This window comes from Thunnus maccoyii, chromosome 6 (assembly GCF_910596095.1).
Source record: "Thunnus maccoyii chromosome 6, fThuMac1.1, whole genome shotgun sequence".
Lineage (NCBI taxonomy): Eukaryota > Metazoa > Chordata > Actinopteri > Scombriformes > Scombridae > Thunnus > Thunnus maccoyii.
The window spans coordinates 20557409-20581917 of NC_056538.1; the positions used below are offsets into that span (position 1 = coordinate 20557409).

At 42.2% G+C, this 24509-nt stretch overlaps 1 protein-coding gene across 5 annotated transcripts in view; it reads left to right on the forward strand.

Annotated features, from left to right (window-relative positions):
* The window catches only part of cux1b (cut-like homeobox 1b), a 62993-nt gene extending 40382 nt beyond the window's left edge, over window positions 1–22611 (forward strand). The window contains exons 9-23 of one of the 5 annotated variants that reach the window (XM_042413246.1): window positions 6–54; window positions 1929–2033; window positions 2542–2730; window positions 3000–3058; window positions 3436–3478; window positions 3637–3733; window positions 5078–5887; window positions 6617–6700; window positions 7173–7274; window positions 7386–7945; window positions 8070–8211; window positions 8877–9167; window positions 9309–9497; window positions 11165–11429; window positions 11847–13056. In XM_042413246.1, coding sequence (XP_042269180.1) covers window positions 6–54; window positions 1929–2033; window positions 2542–2730; window positions 3000–3058; window positions 3436–3478; window positions 3637–3733; window positions 5078–5887; window positions 6617–6700; window positions 7173–7274; window positions 7386–7945; window positions 8070–8211; window positions 8877–9167; window positions 9309–9497; window positions 11165–11429; window positions 11847–12354 — 3493 coding nt within the window. In that variant the 3' untranslated portion in view covers window positions 12355–13056. Of the gene's footprint in view, window positions 1–5; window positions 55–1928; window positions 2034–2541; window positions 2731–2999; window positions 3059–3435; window positions 3479–3636; window positions 3734–5077; window positions 5888–6616; window positions 6701–7172; window positions 7275–7385; window positions 7946–8069; window positions 8212–8876; window positions 9168–9308; window positions 9498–11164; window positions 11430–11846; window positions 13057–18187; window positions 18392–19859; window positions 19973–20095; window positions 20213–20325; window positions 20410–21053; window positions 21111–21227; window positions 21309–21383; window positions 21449–21560 lie in introns of those variants that run through there. The other 4 variants (XM_042413247.1, XM_042413249.1, XM_042413250.1 and 1 more) reach the window with 4 other exon arrangements.
* The last annotated feature ends 1898 nt before the right edge of the window (window positions 22612–24509 follow it).

The following is a 24509-nucleotide window of genomic DNA, read 5'->3' on the forward strand; positions in this document are numbered from 1 at the left end:
TTCAGGGCCGATGAGATTGAGATGGTGATGACAGACCTGGAAAGAGCCAATCAGGTAACCTACTGCCACTCAAATTCCCTTACTGTTTATTTTTCTATTTTTACCCAGCGTTGTGCAAACTTTCTATCACATCAGATTCTTTTTTTCTTTCTTTTTTTTTTAAAATTGTGGCCCAGAAAGAAATATGTGTATAAATTTGCTTAAAATTAGGCTGATAATATGTTTTACTTATTGTCATCAAATGTCACATAAAGGCATAAACCAACCACTAACTGATACTTCTGACGAGTATTGCCTGTGTATCCAAAGCCTGATGAAGCTTATTCCTCTGTCCCATAAAGCGCCATTGTTGTCCAAAAACTACTAAAAAGACATCAGTGAGCCACACGGTTGCACTTGGTGACAATCTTCCTTCATTATCATGAACACGATCATTGTAGTGGCTGAAAATAGTTCTTAACAAACGTACTCTTTACTCGTGATGTGTAACGTTGACTGAAAACTACACTGCCCAGCTGATTTAGGAAATTATTTACCCTTTTTTTTAAAATTAAAGCATATATTCATGACCCGTTTCTTAAGCTGGGGAAGTTGGAAAGTATTGCGACATGGATTTGGTCTTTTCACAATGTGTGAAGATATGTGAGAGAAATATAGAACATCGCCAACCTTATGGTTTAAAGTACAAATATTCTTATCTGCACAAAATTACTGAAATGTGGCTTACATTAACAAATAATGGCTTCATTATCACTTTGCAGGCTGCTGTTTGTTTTACATTTATTACACACCTACTAAACCCGTCCAGCTGAAATAAGCCCCCTAGCGCGCCCTCTGCCCTTGTGTTGTAAATATTCCTGTGGTATCTGTTAATGTCATTGTTGTTAACTTTCATTATTAGCCCAAGAGTATGATTTGTGGCTAAAGGGGTAGCATAGGCATGTAATGTTAATATTAGCCTAAAGGTTAGCGCTCCAACTATAATGCCACACACACACACACACACACGTACACACACACTATTCACACTTCTGATTTGAGGTTTACAGAGGATGACAGCATGGCCTCCAGCTCAGTCACAGACTTTTTATACGCTTTTATAAGGAGAAAATGGAAAACAGGATTTTTCTTTCGCGACTAGCAGTCCAACTCCCACACAGTCAATAACAGCTCTCAATATGGTTGCAATTAGGAACACTATGGAATCGGCTCCCTGTAACTCCTAATGATGGCAAGTTGGCTAGCGTTGCAGATGATTCCCAACTGGAGCATGGCAGTTTGGCCATAAATACGAGGCAGCCGGTATCATCTCAATTCTCAGGGCTAATTTAATATTTTCACTGACTTTACTTGAAGGAAAAAATCCACCCTCGGTCGTCATGCTATACTTTTGCTTTGCATTTCTCCCTGCAATCCTCCACTTTGTCGTATATATTTGTTTATGCTGGAGGAGGATGGACTTCCTTGTGTGTCTCCTACAGACACACTATTGGCTGATAGAAGAAGATGGTACAATGAAAAACTTACTTACTTTAATTTGAGTGTCTTTTTGGAGTGCGACTTGCCCAATTGTTGTATTGCTTGTACAATATAGAGGGATTCTGTATAGAAAATGTTAATGATAATGATGATCTGCACTGACTCCATCCTCAAAAGACAGATTATATGTTGAGTAAAGGACATGCTGGCACTTTTTTAACAGAGAGAACTCTTGCTTTCTTGGTCTCACCGTGCTATTTCTGTTAGTCTACATGTATTAAATAAGTTTCCAAGTGAGGAAAGACAGAGACAAGTTGAAGGAAAGTTTGTACACTTGAAAAGGACATTACACAGTAGCAACTGAATTGAACATTAGATTAATCATGTTTGACAGTGTAAGAATCTCCACTGGTAGATTTTCCTTTTAGCGTTTCTCCTTCTTCTTCCAGCGAGCAGAGGCAGCTCAGAGAGAGGCGGAGTCGCTCAGAGAGCAGCTGTCCTTGAGTAACCAATCCCAGCAGCTCAGCAGCCCGACCAAGGCTGACCCCGACACGGTAACACATTTCACAGCTTCGCTGATTTTTTTTACTGCGCGGCTGACGAAGAGGTATTGATAGGCTAAAGATCAACTTGGCCTTTTTATGCCAAAGGTGATCAGCTGATTAAAGCTACAGTTTATTGATCAGTGTTGTCATTAATCTTCAAGGTCAGTCGCCAGTAACGCATTGATTTGTTGAGTAATCTATTGATTTCAAAGAAAAGGTTGCCATGGTATCAATAGATAATTGGTGCATTGATTAACTGTATTGATTTATTGGACCTGTCTGGCAGAGGCTGGACTTACTTAACGTGGAGACTGACTGCTACACAAAAGTATCTGCTTCATTGATCAGGGTTGTGATTGGTTGATGAATTACTTCTGACTATCAGCATTTGTCAGGCATAGAAATACTGATTGCTGTTGACTTTGCAGTGCTGTTGATGGGTATTTTTTTGAATACTCGTAGCTGTAAGGTTTCCGTTTGCTCCCAGATTAAACCGTTGTTCTATTTGACCTTTTAGGAACAGGCAGTGGAAGTGGCATCCCACTCAAGTCTGGAGGCGGAGCTCAGGGCCAAAGAAAGGGAGACCGCACAGCTGGTGGAGGACGTCCAGAGACTGCAGGCCAGCCTGACCAAACTCCGAGAGACCACCAGCTCCCAGATCACACAGCTGGAGCAGCAGCTCAGCAGCAAGACTGCCGTTCTCAAGGTACCAACAGAACGTATTCTGCTTCAGATTTTAATTTATTTTGTACAATTTTAGCCATTAATCTTCTTACTATGACTATTTCTGTATTCTTTTACTTGTTCCTGCTTTGTTGTATTCTGGTCACACCTGTAACTATATTCACACATGCACTATCTTCTTTAATCTTAGAGTTAAGTCACTGAAATCAGTGCATGACATCTAAAGATCCAAGGATTGCTTTTCTTATTTCATCTATTTTTCATGTCATTTCATCTCTTTGTAATCTCCAGGAACTGGAGGAGAAACTGCAGAAGCAAGCTGACTATGAGGAGGTGAAGAAGGAGTTGAGGTGAGGAGCAAACACAGAAGTGTGTGTGTGTGCGTGTGTGTGTGTGTGTGTGTGTGTGTGTGTGTGTGTGTGTGTGTGTGTGTGTCCAGCACAGATCTATTTATTGCATGTGTTTGATGTCTTTAATGATGTTAAACAAGATGCGTGTCTTCATTTAAGATATGTAACTCAATTGAGTGCCCTTATGAAGGTGAAGCTTGTATGTCTGTAGCTTTATATTGTGTGTCTCTCTCGCTCACTGCCCCTTTATCCTTTCTTTGTCCTTAAAGAGACAGAAATAGAAAAGCCGGTATGCCTCAGCATAGTTGTATTTGTGGGTTTCTGTGTCTTTGTGGGAAGTTTATATGTTAAAAAAAAATCTCTCTTTCTCTCCTCAGTATCCTCAAGTCTATGGAGTTTGGAACTTCTGACTCTGTGCAGGTAAAAGTGCCAGTTATAGAAATAATTAAGTAATTGATTAAACAAAATTATACAATAAGAACAGTGAAAATTAACATTGAAACAGGGAAGCAGAGACATAAAATCTTGTTTTAATTTCTGTTCTATTTCTCCACCTGCCCCCTCCATCACTCAATCAGGATTCATCTAAACCTCTGGAGGTGCTGCTGCTGGAGAGGAACCGTAGTCTACAATCTGAGAGCGCCGCTCTGCGCATCTCCAACACTGAGCTCAGCGGTAAGTCTGCCTGAAATGTAAGGTTTTAATAAGGGCTGGGTTCATCGACATTGGCCAGATCCGGCTCTGCCTTCATAAAACCTTCAGTCATAACAAAAAAAAGTGGGGGGAAAAAAGCCCCCTAGAGGTTGAGTCCAATATTCATGGGAGGCTAGATGAGGGCTCAGCTGCAGGTAAGACCGTGCAGGGATAGCAATGTAGAGATTGCATAGATATGCATGGGGACATACATGCATATAGATTATTTTTCTCTGAGAATACTTAACCATTTACACATGTTTTTGAAGTGATTTGCAATACAGGGACCTCAATGAAAATGGTTTGAAAATGCAAATGTAACAGAAATATTGTTGCTTTAGTCCTCATGGAGAAGAAAGGACGGCATCTGTGGTGTCTTTGAATACCTCAGCAGGAGGTCAACCTGAACAGGAACAAAGTTGCAGTACAAAAAAATGAGGACACCATACTATGCCCCCTACATCAGGACTCCTGCCCTCTGCAACAGTGTTTATGGGTTTGAAATGTCATGGCTTTAGGCTTGAATAGCTGAATAGCTTTGAATTGATTAACATTCACAGTAAGGGGAGCTTACTGTCTTACTCAATCATGTTAAGTCTCAATGGTTATGCATTAGAATACTATTTCTCGCAGCGCTTATCATCAAGATGGATTCTAGTAGTTACAAGACTGAAAAAAATATAGTTTCTATCTATATTTGTTTTGGTGAATGTACAAATTTAATCAGTCCAAGTTTCTATGCGGGAAAGAAGTGAAACTAGGCCTTTACTCAGAGTCAGCAGAGCTGTACAGTCTGTTTTTGGTGACATGCATCTGTTTTCTGTTCAGCCATAAGCAATGTTTGAGTTTTATTTCTTCATTTTTTCCTGGATGTATTTTTTATGAACTAAAGACTATGGTACTGCATCTACAATGGAATAATGGAATAAAGCAGTGTTTAGGAATTCACTGCAGCAGCATGGAGGAGGACTCACATGGTGTATTGGCTATCTATGGACATCATTTTGTCCAGTTACTTCCACTTTGCCTGCAAGAGAGAGAGACTGAGCCCTGGGCCAAGCTAATCTGCCTAAGTGGCACAGTGTCAATTGTTTTGTTTGTCCTTTTTTCTTCCAGGCTGTGGCTTACAAGAAAGGTTGAAATCACAAATGCATGGGCATTTTGTCTGGGGGGGTTGGCAAAAAAGGAAAACAAAGTTCACTAATTTGGAAAAAGACTTGATTAAGATAACTTTCAACTTTTGTTTATTTTTTTTCTCTCTCTTTTTGGAACCCCTTTTTTGTTGACTCCCCCATAATGCATGGTGTGTTTTGACCTTTCTTGTAGGGCCAGCCGGTCAAAAAGGGACAGAAGAGTCCACACCGAAGGAGGAGACCATGCCCAGCGACCCCTCTTCTTCACCCCCTCCTCCCCCTCCCTCTCTTCCTTCCTCCTCCCAGCTCCCCCTGTCTCGCACTTATACGGATCCCCTCAACACTGCCACCACCACCACCACCACCAGCAGCAGCGAAACGCACCCTTTCACTCCTACGGGCATTGGACAGGACTTCTACTCCCCTGTGTTCCCTCTGGTGGGTGGTAAGATGGCTTTGAACTCCTTGATCCAGCGGCAGCTGCTCCAGACCTTCTACTCCAAAGCCTTGCAGGAGTCGTCTGGAATCCCCAGTGGGGCTCTACTGTTCACCCCCTTCACTCCAACCCTCAGCTCCATCCCTACCTCCACCCCTGGCTCTGGGTCTGCTGCTATCCCTCTGGCAGCCAGCAGCCCGCAGCCACCTCCAGCCAGCCCAGATATGGCTCCTGTTAATGGGAGCAGCACAGCTGGCAGCGCCCCGTCCCCGTCACCCAGCCACTCTGATGCTACCACAGGAAGCGTTTTGGACGGGGAGGACATGGACACGGCAGAGATTGCCCGACAGGTGAAAGAGCAGCTGATCAAGCACAACATTGGTCAGCGTGTGTTTGGCCACTATGTGCTGGGACTGTCCCAGGGTTCGGTCAGTGAGATCCTGGCCAGACCAAAGCCGTGGAACAAGCTAACCATCCGAGGGAAGGAGCCTTTCCACAAGATGAGGCAGTTCCTTGCCGATGAGCAGAACATCCTAGCGCTGCGCAGCATCCAGGGACGGCAAAGAGGTGAGTTTGTGTATCTTCAGTGTGTCTGTGCGTGCGTGCGTGAGTGTGTGTGTGTGTGTGTCTAGCATGTGTGTGTATGTGAACAGCCCTGCACAGAGCCATTGATTAGCTTGTCAATATGGACTAGCTTTTTATTTTTCTTTCTCTTTCCTAACTCCCATCCTGTGCCACACCTGTGTGTTTTGAGTGAGTTCCTAGTCACGCACTGATCCCAAGAGCCTCTCCTAGCTATCGTGGTCAATACAGAAACCTTTCACACATCAATAGTATTGATCGGTGGGAACTAGGAGGAAGGCAGGGGTACTGTTAACTACGGGTAGATTCGATTAGCTTGGGCCTGCTTTTGTTAACGCATCAGGACATTTCTGATTGAAGGTGGTCTCAGTGGTACACAAAAAGTCTACCATGTAGTCTTAGACACAGTGTTAAAAATAAGGCTGTAGTTGGTATGTTCCTTTTTTAATACGTACTTTTAAATAATTTATCCCACACTACTCTGTCTTAGTAGTAGTTTAATATTCCTGTTAGAGCTAGAGGTTTGATTCCTACTGGGGCCACAGATGGTGAAGATCAATGCATTTATTGTACCATAATGTGCTTTGGATGGAAGTATCCACGCATTCCATATATTTGCAGAGCATTATAGAGCACCATATAGTCTAGCTATAAAAAAAAAAACAAAAACACACAAGTGCTGTAACATAGTGTGTGGTATATTGTTTTTAACAGAGGGCTCAGGCCAGCCCCAGCTTAGCCGAATGTTTCAGGATGTTCCGAAGCGGAGAGCCCTCTCCAATACAGCTTCACACACAGGTCTGTCCCCTTCACACACAGAGATTCTAGCACGTTCTGTCTGTGTGGCATGTTTGTGTCGGGGTGAACTGTATCTATGGTGTGTGTGTGTGCGTGTGTGTGTGTGTGTGTGTGTGTGGCGTTTATTAATTTGCGGGCAAGCACGCAGATATAAATGTGCCTTGAAGGTAACCGCACAGTTACAGTGACTTGCGTCAAAGGAAAAGCCAGCATGTTTATTTAGGGAACGTTTACTGTATGAACCCTGTAGCATGTGTGCATGTGTGAGCTCCAAAGGGACCAGAGAAATTATGACAGTCCCTTCAGTGTAGTTGCCTTGTAGCTCAGTGTTGGGAATGTTGTTTTTTGTGCTGTGCTATGGTGTAATTATCTGATGTCCTTATAGGCTCCGTTATTGTTCTCTTTACTTGCTCTGCTTTTTAATCTGACGAAATATTTCATCTCCTCCCTTTCCCTCTTTCTCTCCTTCCAGGTAACATTACTGCCCGTGTCCGCACCCCAGAGGCAGGTTCAGATGAGGCTATCAAGTCCATTCTGGAGCAGGCCAAAAGAGAGCTGCAGGTGCAGAAAGCTGGTGAGTGTAAATCTCTCATCTCCAGGGGACTCAAGGCTGTGAAGATGATGTATTGTGGCTGTGTGTTTGTCGGTGTCTCTCATGACGGCCCTTTTTCTCCTCCCTCAACAGACTTGTCCCACGCTCAACCCTCATATGCGGGATTGAAAGGAGGGGGTGGAGGCGGAGTAGGAGGCGGAGGCGGAGGGGGCAGCGGATCAGATGAGGCTATCCGCTCCATCCTAGAGCAAGCTAGGAGAGAGATGGAGGCCCAACAAGCTGCACTGGAGCCCATCCTCAAAGCTTCTTCATCTTCGTCCTCTATAGCATCACTATCTCAGAGGGACCTCCTGAGCTCTCCGCTCACCGCTCCCCTCCCCCCTTACAACCCCTTGGCACTCTCCCTCAAGAAGCCTCCCAGCTCCCTCTTGTCCTCCCCCTCCTCCCCGTCTCCAGTCCTGGACTTTAGCTCCAGCGTGAAGAGAGAGGGCAGGGCTTCTTCAGGGATCGACTTGTCGGCTGACGGAGCTCTCAGGCTGAGTCGGAGCTCCGAGGGGCTGGGCCGCTCTGGAAGCGCTGGAGGAGTGGGTTACTGGAGAGAGCAGTGGTGGAGCAACATGCATACAGACCCCCGCAGGAGCGTATCCAACCAGATAGGAGAGGAGAACCACAACCTGGAGGACTCCAAAGAGGTGAGGGGAAGCTAAACCAAAAGCTTTTGTGTGCAGTTTACCTGCCCCCTTTTCTGCTTTTATTACTGTGTTTTCACTCTACAGCAGTCGCATGTCTGACCTATTCTCCTGATGTGTGTTTTAGGGAATATTGAGTGATAGTCTGTCTCGACACAAACCGTGGAACAAGCTGAACCAGAGGAGCAGGGAGCCATACCTCCGCATGCAGCCATGGCTCAATGGAGACCAGGGGCAAAACTCACACATCCAGCAAGCTCAGAACCAAGGTAAACAAATCACATGCACATACGCACTTCAGCACATCAAGTATATGGATTCACACAACCAGGCTCCTTGGGCTAGAGCATTACTCTGAAAGCCTGATTAGAGCTAGTGGCTAGTTGTTACTGTCAGTCTGTCACTCACCCCTCCCCTCCCTCCCTTCCTCTTACCCCAGCCCCCACCCCCCCAATCCCTACTCCTCCCACCATCCCCCCATCCCCAGTGCTGTGGCAGTGTCAGCCAGCAAGCTGCTGGTTTGTCATGTCATAGACAAGTTAGTGTTGCAGCGCCAGATGGCAGCTCTGTGTGTGTGTGTGTTTGTGTGTGCGTGCGTGTGCGTGTCTCTCTTTCTCTCTGGGGGTGTAAACAGCAGCTAATGTACACTGACAGCTCCTCATGACTGCTCTCTTCCAGCCTGCTGAGCTGCACAACAGTACTACACAGACAGAGACAGGGAGATGAAGGAATAGGAGGAGGAAGCCAAAAAAGCTTCAAACTGAAAACTTAAGCACCTTTGCTGTTTGTTTAACAGGAATTAAATTAGTTGATGTAGTATGACTGAAGTCCCTCCCAAAGCCAGCAGGGAGAGGAGATGAAACTCTTGTTTTCTTACATAGTAACATGTCTCCTAACCTACATGATCTTACCCGCCCTGTCTGTTCTCCTCAAGCAGAGGGTACTCCCAAGACATCAGCAAGCTGCAGCCCCGCTCCAGAGTCACCCCTCAGTTCAGCTGAGGAGTCTGTCAACGGTCTAACAGGCGATCCGCTGGCTTCACAGTCCTCCAGTCTCAAACCTCCGTCTGAGGATCCCTCAGGTGGGGAGTCTCAGCCCGGCACCCCGCTGCCTCTACCTGGTCACTCGGGTCTCAGCATCCAGGAGATGGTTGCAATGTCTCCTGAGCTTGATACTTACGCCATCACCAAGAAGGTTAAGGAGGTGCTGACTGATAATAACCTTGGTAAGAAAGGTAGAAATGTGCAGTTTGGTTGCTCTTTCCCTTTCCTGTGCTCTCTTTATTGATTTATTTGTTGTAACTTTGACTCAACCAATGAGTCAGTTGTCTGAAATGACCGTTACTCTTGTCTTCTCTCCTAATCAGGTCAACGTTTGTTTGGGGAGACTATCCTGGGTCTGACTCAGGGTTCTGTCTCAGACCTGCTGGCCAGGCCCAAACCCTGGCACAAGCTCAGCCTGAAGGGCAGGGAGCCCTTCGTCCGCATGCAGCTCTGGCTCCAAGACCCACACAGTGTGGAGAAACTCATGGATATGAAACGCTTGGAGAAGAAAGGTGTGTAGTTCAAAGCTCAATGAGGAGAAATAAACGCACACTCCGTATAGACCAGCATGCCGTCAGAAATAATAAACAAAAGACTGACAGAAAAACCTTCATGTCATGTGCTTAAGCATGCATTTATTTTATGAATACACTCATATAAAAACACAAGCAGCAGCCTTTGAATTACACATGCACATCTGCACACACAATATCCTTTGTGCAGGACAGCAGAGCATGTTGTGCAGATCACAGTCATCTTGGTGTGATGTCAGTACCAATCAGGACTGCAGACATCACATACTGCATTAGATGTGACAGCTATGGGACTGCCGGGGGCCTGCTTACTCACAGTCATCAGCACTCCTCTTCATCATCGTCATCATCATAATAATCATCAGTGTCTATAAGCTTGTATTTTTATCATTTGTTCGCCCATAGCGCACTCTATCACTCCATCATTCTGATTTCTCCTTCTGTTCGCATGATGCGTTCGAGAATCAGCAAAGCCAAGAGGCCTCCTAGTGGCCTCAGCGACCCCCTGACTGCCCACTTGAAGCCCCCTTTCTGTGGAGACAGGATACACATATTTGAGCCTGCCAGTAGGCACAAGCATCCAGGATCAGTTTACCCTCCTGATAGCGCAAACTACACACAAGGGCGAAAAACATAACTGACCTCACGCCAGTGTGTTTGGGGGGTGGACGTGTGGGGTTACTCTCTGTTCAACTTCATTTTAGATTATTGACCCCAAAGTAATGCATCCAAATAGCAACTGGGAATAGTCCAGGCCAACAGCAGAGCCCAGAGGAAAGACATGGACCTAGTCTAGAGTAACCACATTTGACCTCTCACCCTTGTGGTACAAGCCTGGGAGGTAGCACACAACTTTCAGAGTGGTCTAACCTTGCTCTGAGGGTTTTTTTCCCCCCTGCAACACTAATATATCTGGCAGCATGTATTGGGGTTGAGAAAATGTCAACCTCAATGCATAGCTGCCATGAGCTGTTCATTTTCAGCCGCTGGTGCCTGAAGTGAATGGTGCTACTTGTTTGCTATAAAATGGAAGAGATGCTTTCATTGTTAGAATTTGTGAGAAACGCAATAGCACCCCCTAGTGTCAGATACTGATGCTGACAGGATTCTTTTTTTCACAACAGTGTCTGATGCACCATCATTAACACTAAACATTTCCAGTTGGCATGCATTTTTTCAGAGATGAAATATTGATGATGATCTGCTGACAAAGACACTCTGGCCCACATCTTTAAACTTTTTGTGAACTACTACTACTTTACCACCTAAAGTCTGCTAAGCACTGAAATTGAGCCCAGCACACAGTGTTGATGCTGATTTAAAAAAAAAAAAAAAAATAGGCATCCCCTGCAAAGAATGCCAATAAAATTTTCCAAAACAGTCCAATCAGATGGTCCATAATGGCTGTTTGGGCTTCATTAGTTCTACTTTATATATGTAAATATTGCTTGACATATTGCATGCACATCCAGGAAGATACCAGCCTATGTTTCCTACATTAAGTTTAAACAAATGACTGAAATAGGATATTCTAATGTAGATCACCAGTCTGTTACATATATATTTTTATTATTGAAATTCCCAATACTTGTTTATTACTTAAATGTGTTTTCTACTGACCCTCTTGTTTTTGTGTGACTGTTCAGCTTACATGAAGAGGCGGCTGAGCTCCTTGAGTGATAACCATTCTGTGGACGCGGGCTTAGTGGGGCCAGATTACGTCCAGGGCTCACAGAGCCCGGGACAGCAGCATCTGAAGAAGCCCAGGGTGGTGTTGGGCCCCGAGGAAAAGGAGGCCCTGAAAAGGGCGTACCAGCAGAAGCCCTATCCCTCCCCGAAAACCATTGAGGAGCTGGCCTCCCAGCTCAACCTGAAGACCAGTACTGTCATCAACTGGTTCCATAATTATAGGTCAGCATTTGGGTAAAAAATGACACAATTATATTGACTTATTGCCCTCTAGTGTTTGCTTTCCAAGTAGAGTGGGACAGGACTTAACTGTTCTTCAAAGGAGATTTCATGTCATTTATGTCAGTCTAATTTACATGACAGCAGTTCTATTTCTATATAAACATAGCTTTGTCTTTGTTGCAGTTAATAACTTAACTGTGTTAAATTCCTACCCGAGTATATTTTTGCATTTGACAAATCTTGTTGTATTGTTAAATAGCTTAAAAAGTACCACAACCTGCATGGCCTTCAGTTACCAGCCTGTTCCTCTTGAAAGGACAGCAGTGCACAGTATTTCCAGTGTTCAGGACGTGTTATTTCTGACAAATTGAATTTCAGGATTTGAGTAGCGTGACTGAACTCATGTGTCTCTACTAGGTCACGTATCCGGCGAGAGCTCTTCATAGAGGAGATCCAGGCAGCTGGAGGGCTAGGACCTGGCAGTGAGGGGGGCTCCCCTTCTCTCCGTGGGTCCAAATCAGGAGAGGGGGACAGCTGTGATGGGACAGAATCTGAGGGCACAGTGGAGACACGCCAGGGACTGGGCATCGGCCTGGAGGATCACAGAGGGGCATGCAAAGACCACGACATGGAGGCTGAGTCTGAGGCAGGGGGCTCTAATAACTCCCCTGCTCAGATAGACTGCACCACCTCAGGCTTAGCCGGGCCAGGCTCCAGCTGTGGACAGGGAGGACTGGGGCTCTTCAGCCTCACAGAGGCATCCTCCAGTAGCTCTGCCTCTAGTACTAACATCCCATCCTCTGGCCCTGCCAGAAACCCCAGGGACAACAATCTGCGCAAGAAGAAGGCAGCCAATCTCAATAACATCATCCACAGGCTGGAGAAGGCTGCCAGCAAAGAGGATCCCTCAGAGTGGGAGTTCTAGCTCCTCCTGACCATCCTTCATCCCTCTCGTCTCATAACCTCACGACCTCTAACCTTGGACCCCTCCTGCTCTGTTCCAGTTGGAGAGTGGACACAGCCAAAGTCAAGCTCAGCAGCCATTTTTATTACATAGAAGCTTTCCGAAAAGAGGAAAGAAACAAAGAGTGGTTGGCAAAACCCTTAAAAGAAGATTTACTGAATACCTAGAAGAACAAAATAAGAGAACTTAAGTGTCTCTCCTTTTTTTTTAACTGAGTTTTGTTTTTGTACTGAGAAAAGCACTTAGCCGTCCTGCTGGCCTCCGGCCCTGCTGTACCTCCCCCTATCACCAGCCACTGGTGCACCAGACTGGTTAGTCCTGAGCTGGGGTCTGACCCACAGCTGGGGTTGAAACCTGGACTCAGTAACACAGGCAAGGCCTGACACAGCAGCTGTCACAGTGATAGACACTGATAGATGATAGATAGAGACAGGAACTCTCTTACAAGAACTCTCACTTTCTTAAAGGAGATTTTTTCCGCTCTTCTTCTCACCTCCCAAGTGTCCACAAACCTCCCCTCACTCAGTGAGACGCCTCATTTTTCACACTGTAGAGTGACTGTTACAAACCCTTTGCCTTTTTCACTCACTGCGTGTGTGTGTGTGCGTGTTTGTATGTTAGGGGTTGTGTCAGTGTGCACCTGTGAGTGTGTGTGTGTGTGTGTGTGTGTGTGTGTTTATTATACACACCTAAAGTGGTGTGTGTGTATGTTCTCTTCTCAATGGCAGCATGTTTTCTTTTTATCTCACTCCTACACTCTTAAGAGGGTAGTGGAAGGCCTGCCGGCTGAGCTGCCATGGTTACTGATGTAAGAAAGATAAACTTTGACCTGTTGTGTCCCATATCCTATCCTGCTGACAGCCATGTGATGGCCAGAAGGATCTCTTAATTCCTCACAAACACACGCACTCATCTGAAGAGGAAGGAAGGAAGGAACCCTCTTTTTGCCTCCTTAAACCCTTCTTTTAAGGATGAAGGATGATCTCTTTTTTTGATATTGCAATTTGGTTGCCAATAAGAGATTGCACAGTCTAATGACTCTAAAGAGTACAAAATAGGGAATTTTAGGAAGCATTTTTAATTAGTACGAAATAAGAACAGAAAATAAAAGAATAACGAGTTACTGTTTAAAAAAAAAAAAAACGAATTAGAATGGAATAATGTTGCATTGTTGAAATACGATACAATGAATTCACGTAGTACTGTAGCTGTCTGACATGGTGATACTATACGTGTCTCTTGTTGTTTTTAGGTTGTGCACGTCACAGCTTTACCCGGCACTGGACCTGCTGGGTGTGTGTGTCTGCACCACCGACTAATTTTCTCTGTTCACAAACACACATCTTTTTATAGGCCAAATCAGGAAGAGTGTGTGTGTGTATGTATGTATGTTTGTCTGTGTGTGTGTGTGTGTGTGTGTGTTTGTGTGTCTTGTGTGCATTTGTATTTGCCTGCATGTAAGTCAGGGTCGAGGTCAATTCACTCTGAATTAAATTAAAGATTAAATTGATTAAATTCATGACTTTAAAAAAAAAAAAGGAGAAAAAAAAGGGCGAATGAATTGCAATGTACAGTATTTGATTAATCTGTACTTCCTGTTGATCGCCATGAAAGTGAATTCACCCCAACCCTGGTGTGAGTAGTTACCACTCTCCTCCAGTCTATCCTGTATCCAGGGATGTAAGTCTTTTGCATTGAATTCTACTGTATACACTACAAATTATAAGGCATATCACTTCCTCCCTGTCCCACACAAGCCCTCAGTGCCTGTCAGCCCACTGCCTCCCCTTTGTGTGTGTGTATGTGTTTGTGTGTATGTGTGTGTGTGTGTGTGTGTGTGTGTGTGTGTTTGCGTGGGTGCATGTACACGCATGCCAGTCAATACATGCGTGTGCACAAAGCGTGTGCGATTGAGGAGTGTTCAGTGTTTCCAATGAGTGGGGTCATATTTCGTATCTACTTGCACACACTACTAGTGCACAACTGACACCCTTCTTTTTAAGCTGTTTGATGCGTTACCATTACATTAATCTTCTCACAAAGTAGTGTAATACTATGATTTACTGTAGCTTGGTTTTATTGCTATTTTGCATTTATAGTTTGGTTTTTATTCTGCTTATTTATAGGTGCTGTATTTTTCATTTAATGTCTTATCATTTGAGTTGTCTATTTTTTAAGGGATTATACTGTTCCTGAGGGCAAGTAACATTTTTATTAGACGTATAGACTGCCGGCAGTATTGGTTAATATTTACAAAGATGTACTAGTTCTCATTTGTTTGTATATTCATGAATCCTAAAGTTTAGTGTCATTTCAATAGCTTTGAAAAATGTGTTTGCTACAGTTCATGCTCCCGTAAGCATAAAGCTTTTACCACAACAGTTATGCTCTTAAATTGCTAGCTAGAGAATCAAAGGACATATCAAGATCAGTGAATATATGATAGCATATCTCTTTTCCTGTTTTCTATCTCCAATAATGTTTTTTTTTTTGTTTTGTTTTGTTTTGTTTTTTTGTTCGGCTGTTTCTTGGGCAAGCCCAACACTAACGCTCGGCAGGGCATGCAGCTTCTTTTAGATAGAGTTCGCCCACTCGTTAATCACATTAACATAATTATCAGGTCCAAATGTATACACTTTGTCAAATAGGTCAAATGAAATTACCTAAAACGTGAGAATACATGTTAACTTGACAGAGGTCATATCTGCCAAATTGAGATTAGAGAAGTGTACCAGCTAGCAGGTGTGCTATGCCAGATTGAACAGATAGCCAGCCTATGATTATGCAGAATTTCTATAGCAGTCCATAACAAAGCACTTATTAGGATCTTTTTTGAAGACTTAACCTAGGACAGGGTCTGCAAACACTACAACACGAGTACGATCCCAGGATCCTGGGACATGTATGCCTTTTTTAAAAGTGGTTGTGAACCAAGCACAGACTCTCATCTGCATGCTAACACTAAAATTCAAGCATAAGATAGCTATACCCATGTTTTCTACATGATAAGCTGTATTCTTATACAGCAAGCCCCGTATTTCAAACTGCAGATAACTGTGTGAACAGAACGGGCCATTGTCCTGTACAGTTGTAGATATTATTAGTAACCACCTGTTTTGGTTTCTATCCGAAATCCAGTCCATCCTTAAGCCTCCCCTTTCCCTTGAATGTACATCCAGATATATTGGCAGCCTGTCAAAAAATACTGATAACCTCATTGCACTGCATTAAGATTCATTAGTTAAAATTGGATTTTCTAATGTATCTAGCAATTGTAAAATTCCTCCAACATTGGCTCTTCCTGTGGACGACTGATGTAAAACATCTGTCTCTCTGCAGAATACTGAAGGCCTATCATCTTCTTTTGGACTGCTTGGACTGGACGACCACAGTATGTTTTATGGTGATGAATAGCTACTGTAAAGTATAAGCACTTAACCCATTAGCCATTTTATAGCCAGATCCATCAACTCACCTAAACCATGTGAGATCATCAGATTTGTGCCTTTAACTGCCAAGCAGGGCACCAAACTAGTGATGTCATTAGATGTTGACGATTTCACCTGATTTCTTCATAATATGTCCCACATCCTGATCCAAAATTTATTTCTCATACACCTCATGTTGGTACTTAAAAGTCGACTTATTCTCAGCTCTCTGGAGAGGGTTGTATACTGTTTAATCGCTGGAGTGCAGTGAAACAGTAAAAAGAGGAAGAAAAAAAAAAAAAGGAAAAAAAAAAAAGGCGAGAGAACGAACTTGTGTATTCTTATGACTGACCTGCAGACGTGTTTGGGTCCGGGTCTTATTTCAGACAGATGTTTTCCCACAATGCATTTCTTACGTTGTACATACCTTACTAGCAGCGAAAGGCCAGAGCATTGAATGAAGGAGGAAGCATGCAGAAACAGCGTACACTGTAATAACACTGAATTTATTCATAGGGCATTTTGTATTTTTCTGTTTGTGTCAGGTTTGCTGTGACATTAATAACGGCACTACAGGTATTGATATGACGTGTGCCAATTCTAATGGTTATTTGGAAAAGAGACGTGTAAATACAGTCGATCAAGTAGCTATTGATTCACTATTGTCACAGTATGCTTTTGTTTGAAGGCAGGAGGAGAGAAGGGACGATTCAGGACTTTTCCATGATCCACAGATATTTTTCTACAAATTTAAATCAGATGATTCTATACACTGTTGAATAACATTGTAAAGGTGTAACAGATGCTGTATATCATATCATGTTTTCTGAAGTCGTAAAGCTTTACTGTATGATCTGTTGAAGTAGTGGTTATTCATTTGACACATTAGTTGTAATGGAAGCCCGAACAGCAGCACTGGTCACCATATTCAGGAAAAAAAAAAAAAAAAAAGAAAGAAAGAAAGAAAAACCTCAGATGTTTTTTGTAATACTTTTAGAATATATCTTATGAAGTGGGTTTTGTAAGGAAACACTTTCCGAATCAGTGGTGCTGTATGCATAGCACACTCAGTAGTACATACACACACAATACAGCACAATACACTCATCCTTTAAACCCCCTCACCCCATCCCCTCCACTTTACTTGCGTGCTTTTTGTTGTTTTGTTTTTTTTCAATCACCTCTCACATTGGCTTCAGCATATTTTAAGTCTTAAGCCATTTCTTCGTATATCTTCTCGATTTTTTTTTTTTTTTTTTTTCACGCTTAACTGTACAATTAACACCCAGAGATCAACTCTGGAACAATAAACATTTCAACGATGCTCGCAAGACTTAAAAGAGGAAGCAAAAAGCCAAATAGTGAAGTAGTTATCCACCTCTGTTGAAAAAGGTTGCTGACAGTTTTTCCGTATGTTGCTACCTAGTGTCGTCGCTTCAGTTCACCCATAGCTTAAACCACAGTGTAGTCTGACAACCAAATGACCCGGGGAGATCTTCACACCCCCCGCTTTGGAAAGCTTTAAGATGCTTGTTGAGACTTTAGCAAGTTCAGAGTGTTTTTAGATGATTTTCCAACCTGTCATCAACAACGTGGAAGTAATAACTCTCATAACTTCTCCCACTGCTTCTTTTGTGAGTGTGTGTGTGCGCATACGTGTGTGTGTGTTGTAGTACAAAAGGCTGCATGACTGTAAAGGGATGGTTAAGATGCTTTTTGAAAGTTGTTTCCCCCCTCCCCCCAAGCACTTCTGTCACTCCTGAGATGCTTTTATTCTCCTTTGGGGTCTCCCTCCCTTTCGTTTTTCCTCATGTATCATTGTTTCTTTATCTTTCTATTTACTAAACGTATCATGTTGTTTGTTCTCAGCACTGTAAAACAGTCCCTTCTACAACATTGAAAAGCAATATCACTGTATGAAACGTTCACAATGTATTTGTTATGATTGACATTTGATTCATCATCATTATTATTCACATGCACCCTAGGTGTGATAATTGAAGTAAATCTCTTTTATACAAATACTAAAAGTGTGCTGTGGTAGTTTTTTTTTTAAAATGTCTTGTTGGAAACGTGTTTTGTTGAACACATGGATTGTACTGTGGAATAAGTATTCTCAGAGAAAGAGATCTGTTGAGGTGGTTAGAAAACCAGGAAAGGCTCAGAAAGTAGGAATGTGGGGCACAAAAGGGAATCTAAAAGGGGTTTTCAGAGATGTTTGTGGATATTGGACTGCTTCTACCATTTACAGCTGCCACAGGTGAGTCTTTTGGAGAACTATAAACCTAAATAAATCAGAAGACAAATGAGAAATCTGAATGGGAAGAAATAATCTTTTATCTTTTCCTCTCTGCCCTCCTCGACAGGCCGCTACACGGAGCTGCAGGTGGAGTTTTCAGCTGCGGTGCGGACCAGTGCGGAGCAGAAGGAGCTCATCCTGAAGCTGGAGCACGACTTGAGCACCATCCAGGCCATGTCCTCTGTGCCTCGCCCAGACGCAGACGGGTCCGAGGTCGGCAACATTGGGAACATCCCAGAACCAATCAAAGAGGCCACTGCAATGTTTGCTGGTACGTTCCTGAATTTAAAAGGTTGAACAAGTCATTGTATGAATTTTAAAGCCCCTGAACACAAATTAAGGGAGTGTATGAAAATTATGTGGGCGGGGAGGAGAGCTGAACATGATGTTTAACTCTCTTTTGTTGTTATCAAGAGAAAAACATCTTCACCCAACAATAAAACAAAGTATAATAAATAATATAAGATAATAAATTAGTACAACTGTACAGAGAATTTAAAATAATATACTACAATTTAAACCTTACATGTTAATGGAATAATAATTTTCACACATTCCTCCAATTCACACAATACAAGTGGAATTAACTATCGCCAAAATTACAGCAAACATAACAAAATGATGTCTTTCTTTTACCATTTATTCCAGTCGTCTGTTATTTTGTGTCGCTGTCACCTTTTTATATGAAGCATTCATAATTTTTTGGCAGACTTAATGTGCTGTTCTGCTTTCTGCTGAACTCCTTAATAATTTTCGTACACTCCCTAAGTATTTATTTATAACATTGAATATTCCTAACTAAATAATAGCAATAACAGTAAAAGTTTGGGGAAAACAGTCTTAGTTCTTGTTAATTAAGAGATTAACAGTGAAAACTCAGTGACTGTGTGGATGTGGTTTGGTCAGATTTGTGGTAACATAAGTAAACAAACTCACAACTATCATCAAATTCTGATTCCAGCCCCTTCAAACCAGCGAGAAAGGCAAGGACACAAGCAGAAATTATGTAATTTTATGTGAAATAACCAAAATTATTCATTTTTGGCAGAAGAAGAAGCTGATTAAGAAAAAATGTTTTCATGTTTAACAATAAATGTACATTCACACAAAGTGTCTGAAACATATCAAACAAAATATGAAGACAAAACAGGTGAAACTGTCCTGAAAAGGATTATGTATTTCTTTATTGTGTATTTCTTTCAAAAAGCTAAATATTCATATTCAATATAATTTTATCCACATCTCAATTTTGTCCCTCTTAAGCTCTCACTGTATAATAACTCTTAAAACTAAGACAAACCCCTTGAATTCAGCTTTGACGCTCGTGTGAAATTTCACCGTTGGAAAGTCTTTGTTCTGAGGGAGGTGATAGCACATAAATACAGTGTCAGTCCTCACTGACACAACAGTGAAAATACTGAAGTCTGACTTGCTGACAGCACAACTTCTCTAATTGAAATGGAGTAAACCTGCTGAGAGGAGGCTCCGCAGGGGGTTTGTCTGTTTAGATACTTCAAACTAGCCTGATTAGACGGGTTTAAGTGTTTCTTTGCTGAAGTGTTGCAGTCAGTGAGGTGTTCACTAGAGTTAGACTGACACTTCCTGTTCTCAAAAGACTGATTTTAAAAAATGTAATACCCCCAAATTTTAGTACTGAATGTCTGAAGTATATATCTTTAAACATGCATCTTAAAGTCATTAAAGTGTTGTTTTATCTTTAATGTCTGTGTCTTTTCCAGGTTCAGGCTTGAGCCCCCATCCTGAGCTGCCTCAGGGCCAGATGGACTCTCTGCTCTCCATCATCTCCAGCCAAAGGGAGAGGTTCCGCTCCCGCAACCAGGAGCTGGAAGCTGTGAGTCACGATCTCTCTCTTATACACACACACACACACACACATACACAGACGTGCATATACACATATTGCTGTGTCTTTCTGTGGGAGAACTAATCCATTTGTTTCCTCTGTCCCCTGCAGGAGAATCGCTCCATGCAGCAGACCATGCAGGCTCTGCAGAACGAGCTGGACAGCCTGAGAGCAGACAACATCAAACTCTACGAGAAAATCAAATTCCTGCAGAGCTACCCTGGAAGAGTGCGTCTATGTGTGAAAGACTGAATGAATGAATGTGCTCTACATGGGTGATGGAAACTGAAGCCTTAGTCAGATCTGTCTGATGACTCTTCTGTTTTTTCTTTGTGCTGCAGGCTGGAGGTAGTGACGACACAGTGATGCGTTACTCTTCTCAGTACGAGGAGAGACTGGACCCATTCGCTTCCTTCAGCAAGAAGGTACAAGACACACACCCTCACTACACACACACACACACACACACACAACATCAAATGAAAATCCTTGCTGCTATTTTTGGGTCCATTTTTGCTGTTTGCTGTTGTTTTATTTTCTCATTCTGATAACTGAATAAACGTGGTTGATGTCATCTTGTTGACATACTATGCACTTTGATTCAATCAAAGGCCAAGTTCTTATTTGTAGACTCGCCACTTTTGCACCAACATTCATGCAGAAATAATCTGTGATACAACACTGATGAGACACCAGTATGTGTTTCAAGCAAGCAGCTATTTTTTTACTGCAGTCACACAAATGATGATATTGAGCTGAAAGCAACAGCTCTCATCTCATTTTAGGAACTTTGTTTCAAGTCATTTTTGGAAAATGTTGGAGTAGAAATGAATGAGGCACCGCAGAGGATAATTACACCTTAATACTCAAGATCACTCATCAGATACATTGAACATCGCAGACTGACAGCTCGTCAAATGTTAAAAGCATCTGAAATGTTTGTTGTTGTTTTTTTAATAGTAAAAATAATTGAATGAGATACCAAAACATTGGGTTTTTAAAAAATAATCACACTTTTAAAGGATGGCGTGTTCTTGTTGAGTCTTACGAGTCTGTTTTTTGTTTACAGGAGCGTCAACGTCGATACCTTAGCCTCAGCCCCTGGGATAAAGCAACTCTGAGCCTGGTAAGCCTCAAACAAACGCACACACACACACACACACACGCACACACACACACACATTCTGCTCGTGTTTGGTGTAACTTCTTGTTGAACCCTTCTGGGTTTTTTTGTGTCTCTCAGGGACGTGTGATTCTCTCCAATAAGACGGCCAGGACCATTGCTTTCTTCTACACCTTGTTTCTGCATTGTTTGGTCTTCCTGGTAGGTCTAACGTTAAAGGTTCTGTCTCATCAGTTTGAGTGAAACAGATCTGACCTGTTCGCTGGGATTTTTCAGGTGTTGTACAAGACCGCTTGGAGCGAGAGTATCGGCAGAGACTGCTCGGCTTTCTGCGCCAAAAAGTGAGTGATGTTTCAAATTTTACTTAATGTATGAACAGAATATGCAGTTTTAATCATTTTGGCAAGTACCCGATGCACAAGAATTAGCTCTTAATTTTCTCCTTTCTCTCAGGTACTCTGACCATCTCCACCGTTTCCATGAGAACGACCAAAACCTCTAAGCTGTCCCACAGTGATGTCATCACGTCCCAGTGAGATGGGGCTGGTTTAACATTCAACAACATTGCATGGATAAAAGTTTAACTTCACTTATTTAGGCTCCATGTGAGGATGTAGCTTTGCTTTTGCTCTTGTGGTACCTAACATCTCCACTAGGGGGCAGCTTTGGGCTGTTAACTGTAAATCAAAGGGTTTATTGATTCCAAAATAGGTTATTTTTCTTTATCTTTTATTATGTTGCAATTATTATATGTTTAGCAAAGATTAACATCTAGATTAACACTATACTGAAAAAGCAATCATTAATAGTTTATGTAGTGTGTGCTGTTGTAGCACAACTTTATTGAAATTAAGATTTTGTTGCACCAAAGGGACCACAATACTCGGGTCTTTTTCTGGGTTGTTTTTTTTTTCGGAGTTATACTGGAATTAAAGTAATTAGGGAATTTAATCAGTTAAAAATAGCTGATATAAGATTAAAGGTGATATGATAAACAATATGATTTTATATTTGATTGGAAAGTGCACTGTGAAGGTGGGTCACTGAGGAAAAGTTGAGATTATGGTGGTGGAACGATACATAGAGTAGTCATAAGTTTACTTTTCATTGATCTAATTGATTGATTGGTAAGTATAGCAGTATCTCTAAATAAGAAATTAGTTTTTTGATTTGTGTCTTTAGCACAGTTATACCTGGACATTTACTTCATACAGATCAGAGTATTGCAGCAGTGATACAATAAAGGTTACTGAGTGTGTGAATCCTAATATTCTTTAACATATATTACTGTGCATGTTTACTTATTGAATCATTTTCTGGCTTGAGTTGCAGATATATTCCAAATAAAGACTATGCAGTAATTTGTCTCGTGTCATCAACATTTAAACTTGAATGTTGGGTTCAGTCTTTGCAGGAATACTTACACAGAATCTGTTGGTAAGAATCGATTTACACTTTGCAGTAAAGCCGAATTTTTAGTCATTAAAGGATAAGTTGGATGATATTCTGGTGTTTTCTTATTGTTAACAAAATCCCATGAAAAGTCCAAAAATAAAGCCTGATCTTGCTCATTCCTCAGTGCCACAAAGCTCCCATCAGTTCAAGTCCAGATCTTTATTGTCCCACAGGAGAAAGTTCCTTTTTACAGTGTAAAAACATAAACACAATAAAAACACAATGAGACAACTGTGCTGGTACTAAAAGCAGGGAAAAGGGCAACAAGACGAATAAAGATGAGAAAAATAAATGATGAATTCTAATGTATTAGAATTGAGAGCATTTATTGATCGTAGGATACATGAAAACTTGAACGTTTTGCACCTAATTTTTGGAGACTTGTCTCTCTGACCGGAGGAGCGGATATCAGAAACCTTAAAGAGAAGATGGATATGATTCTTGTTTTATACATTAAAGTACCCATTGTTGTCCAAAAATTACTAAAAACACATCAATGAGCCATACTGTTGCCGTGGGTGATTATACTGTTAAAAACATCTCACACACAGTTCATTCAATATTAATGTAAACCTGCTCAAATTAAAACTCAGACTTGACATTTTAATGTATCCATTTTATTTCAAATTGAATGTGGTGAAGCAGCAATAAAAATGTGGAACTGTCCAAATACTTGCTGTCTGGACTGTTGCCCCAAATAAATGCACTATTTACTACCATTTGAGTAAGGTTTGCTGAAAACTACAGCATCCAGCTGTTTTAGGAAATTCCTAAACCTTTTATAAAATAAAGTATTCATGACCCGCTTTTAAAGAGGTCAGAAAGTATTGAGAGACGGACTAAAGCATGGTTTGTTTTGGTCTTTTCCTGAGAGTTTGACTCACAGCCTCACAGCCTACTTAGATGTTACAACAGTAATAATAAAATATTCTCTCTGAATCCTGACTTAAGTCATGATAATAAAGACACAAATGTGGGCTGATAGCGAGCATTCAGTGAGGAAAGGTCTGGTTAACAGCTGACCCAAGAGAAAGAGGAGGGGACTGACTAATGTCTGTACTGAAACACACACACACACACAGGGGGAATGAATGTGCTGATCAGTGATTTGAGCCTCAGCAGTCCCACTGATAGCTGCCTGCATCTTAGTATGACCGAATTAGACTGCATTATTCATGAGAGGCCTCCTCTTAAAGACCACCTCAGCTCACAGCCATTAAAGACTAAAGAGACTGCCAGACCACAGCCAGACACACACACACACACACAGCTATCCTAGGACATTGCATTGACTTCCATTCATTGTGGACAGCCTAACCCTAACCTTAACCAGGACCTCAGAAATTACCTTTTTCCCCATTAGGACCAGGCTTTGGTCCCCATGAGGACTACTGGTCCCAATAAGGTAGGTGTTTATACCGGAAAAGGTCCCAATGAGGTAACAAAAATGTGTACACATATATACACACACACTTAAGTCTCTTTTTGTTCATTAATCAGAACCGACCTGGAGCTATCTCAGCACAGTTACAGCCTCATTCTGCCCTCCAGAGTGCCATTCACCTTTCACCCCAAACTTGGGAATGTTACCACTCACACACACCTTATTTTACTCTCTCGCTCCACATCTTTCGTCCCAGCTTCTCCAGCCGCCCATCGACAGCTCCATAAATATTAACAACCTCCATCTGTGGAATAACAAAGGTCTTAAGTAAGCCTAATGGCTTGATGTTATTTTTACTGCAGTGGACGGGTCATTTCACATGGGCTGATCCTCGGTCAGAGAGCTTTCTTTAATGAAAGCTCACTGATGGGTCAGCGTTTTTTTTTTGTTTGTTTGTTTTTTTTGCCATGTCATGTTTGTCTTGAGACTGCTCCAAGGAGCAAATGTCATCCTGCAGTGAGCGAGACTGACTGTAGAGGAGAAAGAAGAGGAGAATATTGGAT